The sequence below is a fragment of the Gadus macrocephalus genome, chromosome 9 (genome assembly GCF_031168955.1).
Source record: "Gadus macrocephalus chromosome 9, ASM3116895v1".
In the NCBI taxonomy this organism is placed as follows: Eukaryota; Metazoa; Chordata; class Actinopteri; order Gadiformes; family Gadidae; genus Gadus; species Gadus macrocephalus.
In genome coordinates, this window is record NC_082390.1 from 5,700,204 (window position 1) to 5,705,203 (window position 5,000).

The 5,000-nt window shown below is 53.8% G+C and overlaps 1 protein-coding gene across 1 annotated transcript in view; it reads left to right on the plus strand.

Moving 5' to 3' along the window:
• The window catches only part of LOC132464931 (A disintegrin and metalloproteinase with thrombospondin motifs 20-like), a 71,824-nt gene that overhangs the window by 62,089 nt on the left and 4,735 nt on the right, over positions 1-5,000 (plus strand). The window contains 2 exon segments of the mRNA XM_060061564.1: positions 492-665; positions 4,557-4,736. Coding sequence (XP_059917547.1) covers positions 492-665; positions 4,557-4,736 — 354 coding nt within the window.

Sequence of the window (5,000 nt, forward strand, 5' to 3'; positions counted from 1 at the left end):
CAGATATCCTGGGATGATAATAGTGCGTCATTGTGGAAGTGGGTCATGTGACTTCCCCTTCAACAGTATCATTTACACACTGATGCAAAGTAGAGGGAGAAATATAGGGACACTGACTGCATGTGTGTCCTCTTTGCAGGTACCAGCCTGACACACGCGCACACACGCAAGCACACACATGCACGTACACACGCACACACACACGCACGCACGCACGCACGCACGCACGCACGCACGCACGCACGCACGCACACACACACACACACACACACACACACACACACACACACACACACACACACACACACACACACACACACACACACACACACACACACACACACACAATCACTCACTCAGACACAAAACCACAGGTTGCATTAAACCAGACAAAACAATTACGCATTTGTGGAATGAGCTCCAGGTTAAAGACAAAAAGCTAATTCCCGGCTTGACACTAAACCCTATTCTCTTGTGTCCTGGTGTCCCAGTGTTCTGTGAGCTGTGGGCCGGGGCTGCAGAGCCGTCACGTCTACTGCCGACTGAAGGGCAGCGGGCGTGTGGGCCCGGAGCGCTGCGACCCCCACACCCGGCCCGCTGACCACCAGGCCTGCCTCACCAGCGAGTGCCCTCGCTACACCTGGCTGACTGGAGAATGGCAAGATGTAAGATATCCCATCTCTCTCTCTCTCTTTCTCTCTCTCTCTCTCTCTCTCTCTCTCTCTCTCTCTCTCTCTCTCTCTCTCTCTCTCTCTCTCTCTCTCTCTCTCTCTCCAGTGTCATGACTCTCTCTCCCTCTCTTACCCTTATGCCTCTGACTTTCCCCCTATACCTTAACCTATTTAGACTGAAGTGACGTGAGATTATAATGTATTTCATTGACCAACATTTTCTGATGCCAAATGCAAACCTTCATTACCCTAAATAACATCATAATAGTGTTTGACTGCTCGCAATATCGTGTCATCTGATCTGAGGCCGCATGTTTTGGACACTCGGGTAAAGAGAGGGGCGGAACTGTCAACCGACCACCATCTGGTTGTGAGTTGGATCAGGGAATGGGGGAAATTTCCGGATAGACCTGGTAAGCCCAAACGAGTAGTGCGGGTGACCTGGGAACGTCTGGAGGAGGCCCCCGTCCTAGGTATCTTCAACTCACACCTCCGGCGGAGCTTTTCTGGCATTCCTGTGGAGGTTGGGGGCATTGAGCCGGAGTGGGCGGTGTTCAAAGCCTCCAATGCTGAAGCTGCGGTGGCTAGCTGTGGCCTCAGGGTCTTAGGCTCCTCAAGGGGCGGTAACCCTCGGACACCGTGGTGGACTACGGTGGTCAGGGAAGCCGTCCGACTGAAGAAGGAGGCCTTCCGGGATATGATATCCTGGAGGACTCCTGACTCGGTTGCAGGGTACCGACAGGCTCGAAGGGCTGCAGCGGCTGCCGTGTCGGAGGCTAAGCAGCGGGTGTGGGAGAAGTTCGGAGAGGCCATGGAGAAGGACTTTCGGTCGGCACCAAAGTGTTTCTGGAAGACTATCCGGCACCTCAGGAGGGGGAAACGGGGAACCATCCAAGCTGTGTACAGTAAGGATGGGACTCTGTTGACCTCAACTGAGGAGGTCGTCGGACGTTGGAAGGAACACTTTGAGGAACTCCTGAATCCGAATAACACGCCCTCTATGTTGGAGGCAGAGCTCGAGGTTGATGGTGTTTCGTCGTCAATTTCCCTGGTGGAGGTCACTGAGGTAGTCAAACATCTCCGCAGTGGCAAAGCCCCAGGGATTGATGAGATCCAGCCAGAAATGCTAAAGGCTCTGGGTGTTGAGGGGCTGTCATGGTTGACACGCCTATTCAACATCGCGTGGGAGTCGGGTACAGTGCCAAAGGAGTGGCAAACCGGGGTGGTGGTTCCCCTGTTCAAAAAGGGGGACCAGAGAGTGTGTGCCAATTACCGGGGTATCACACTTCTCAGCCTCCCTGGTAAAGTCTACTCCAAGGTGCTGGAAAGGAGGGTTCGGCCGATCGTCGAACCTCAGATTGAAGAGGAACAATGCGGTTTTCGCCCCGGACGTGGAACTACGGACCAGCTCTTCACTCTCGCAAGGATCCTGGAGGGGGCCTGGGAGTATGCCCATCCGGTCTACATGTGTTTTGTGGATCTGGAGAAGGCGTATGACCGGGTCCCCCGGGAGAAACTGTGGGAGGTGCTGCGGGAGTATGGGGTAAGGGGGTCTATCCTCAGGGCCATCCAATCTTTGTACTCCCAAAGCGAGAGCTGTGTTCGTGTTCTCGGCAGCCAGTCAGTTTCTTTCTCAGTGGGTGCTGGTCTCCGCCAGGGCTGCGCCTTGTCACCAATCCTGTTTGTGATATACATGGACAGGATATCGAGGCGTAGTCGTGGTGGGGAGGGGTTGCAGTTCGGTGGTCTGAGGATCTCGTCACTGCTTTTTGCAGATGATGTGGTCCTCATTGGATCATCGGCCTGTGACCTTCAGCACTCACTGGATCGGCTGGCGGCCGAGTGTGAATCGGCTGGGATGAGGATCAGCACCGCTAAATCTGAGGCCATGACTCTTAGCAGGAAACCGGTGGATTGCTTACTCCGGGTAGGAAATGAGTCCTTAGCCCAAGTGAAGGAGTTCAAGTACCTCGGGGTCTTGTTCGCGAGTGAGGGTACTATGGAGCGTGAGATTGGCCGGAGAATCGGAGCAGCGGGGGCGGTATTGCGTTCGCTTTACCGCACCGTTGTAACGAAAAGAGAGCTGAGCCGCAAGGCAAAGCTCTCGATCTACCGGTCGATCTTCGTTCCTATCCTCACCTATGGTCATGAGGGCTGGGTGATGACCGAAAGGACGAGAGCGCGGGTACAAGCGGCCGAGATGAGTTTTCTCAGAAGGGTGGCTGGCGTCTCCCTTAGGGATAGGGTGAGAAGCTCAGCCATCCGTGAGGAACTCGGATTAGAGCCGCTGCTCCTTTACTTAGAAAGGAGTCAGCTGAGGTGGTTCGGGCATCTGGTAAGGATGCCCACTGGGCGCCTTCCTTGGGAGGTGTTTCAGGCACGTCCAGTGGGGAGGAGACCTCGGGGAAGACCCAGGACTAGGTGGAGAGATTATATCTCAACACTGGCCTGGGAACGCCTCGGGATCCCCCCGTCAGAGCTGGTCAATGTGGCCCGGGAAAGGGGAGTCTGGGGCCCCCTGCTTGAGCTGCTCCCCCCGCGACCCGACCCCGGATAAGCGGATGAGGATGAGGATGAGGATGCTCGCAATAGTATCTTTTATTCCAAGATTTCCCCAGGATAATACAATTTTACATCACCAAGCTCCACTCTCTACTCTTAAATTTGAAACTATTTATCACTCGCTCTGTCGTTCTTTATGTCTCTTTATGTCTCTCTATCTGTTTTAGTGAAGATGGCATGATGTTCCTGTGTCACATGATTCTGTTTTGCTCTTGATTAGCATCTCTTTGTGAAGGATCACGTTAATATGCCCCTGTAGCAGCAATGTGTGTGTTTGTGTGTGTGGGTGTGTGATGTGGTGTGTGTGTGTGTGTGTGTGTGTGTGCGTGCGTGCGTGCGTGCGTCTGTGTCCTGCTCAGTGCTAGTAGCTCAAGTAGCTAAAAAGAGTTCCATGTAAGGAATTAGCGTGGCGTCCACCAGTGATGTGGAAAAGTATGCACATGTTTAGACTCCTTTTATGTACTAAAGAACCTGATGAACAGTGTATAGTTTAGCCACTAGATCTCTTTCGCTGGCACCGGCATGGACAAGAAGAACACAACGCATGCTAGCAGGGCTAAGTGGACCTTCACACCCAAATATCTGACCTCACGGACGTTCCCACACCAAGGGAAAAATCTGTTTCATTCGGGTGTCTGGTCGTCGTTCGGAGTAAGCAGAGCCATGTCGTAAGCAATGACATCAAACATGACGTCCGCATGTCTGCAGGACTATTAGGGGCACATCTGTCTCTGTGGCGGCTCCCAGTTAGCAGGGTTTGGGGGGGGCCTGGAGGGTTGAATGAGAACCATCCCAGTGCGGGCTTCAAAGTACAACACTGCCCCCACTGCCTATCATCTGGCATCAGACCTTAGGTCAGCCCCCGAGTCGTGAGCAGAACCTTGCCGAGCTCAGCGCTTCTCTGCTGTACGGAGGGTTGGATCGGGGCGAGTGAGAAAACGGATCGTTTTGGAGTCAAGGACAGGGTAGAAGATTTGAGTCGCATGTGTTGTTTTTTTTTGCATCATTATATCGACAAGAGAGCAATTCTTTCACTCTTTTTTTTTTAAGTTTGATGAATGCTCCAACGAATAAGGAGCTGGAGAAGATTTTAGTTTTGAAAGGGGAAGAGCAATTTGTGATGTCAAAAATGTATTGAATATCTACTTATATATCTTGGCATATATATTGTATACTTTCGGACATTATGGGGCGAGTTTACGTCGAGAGCGTGGGATCAGGGTCAAAACATTGCCCTGATGTAAATCGTCCGTACAGCACTTCAAAAACCATTCAGGTTCTCTAAAGGAGGCCGTACCGGCGGTGTCTCTCTCTCTCCCACAGTGCAACGCCACCTGTGGGGCCCCGGGGACGACGGGCAGGGCGGTGGGCTGCGTGGGTCCCGGGATGACCCCCGTTCAGGAGGACCACTGTGGGGCCTCCTCCCCCTCCCGGCCCCCCTCCCGGCAGGCGTGTAGAGGAGCACCTTGCCTCCACACCTGGATGACCGGGGCTTGGACCCAGGTGAGAGAACAACCCCCCCCTCCCCCCCTCCCAACATCAACGTCACACCAACATGGCTGAACTCGCTGAAACTCCTGCCTGGCCTCACGCAGCCCACTGGGGCGGCAGTAGCTCAGAAGGTAGAGCGGGTTGGCTGGTAACCGAGAGGTTGCTGGTTCGAGCCCCGGAGTGTCGAGGTGTCCCTGAGCGAGACGCCCCGCCCTAACTGCCCTTGGCAGAGAGGTGTGGCGTCTCCTGTCTGTATGGGCTATAGAAAGGAATCAT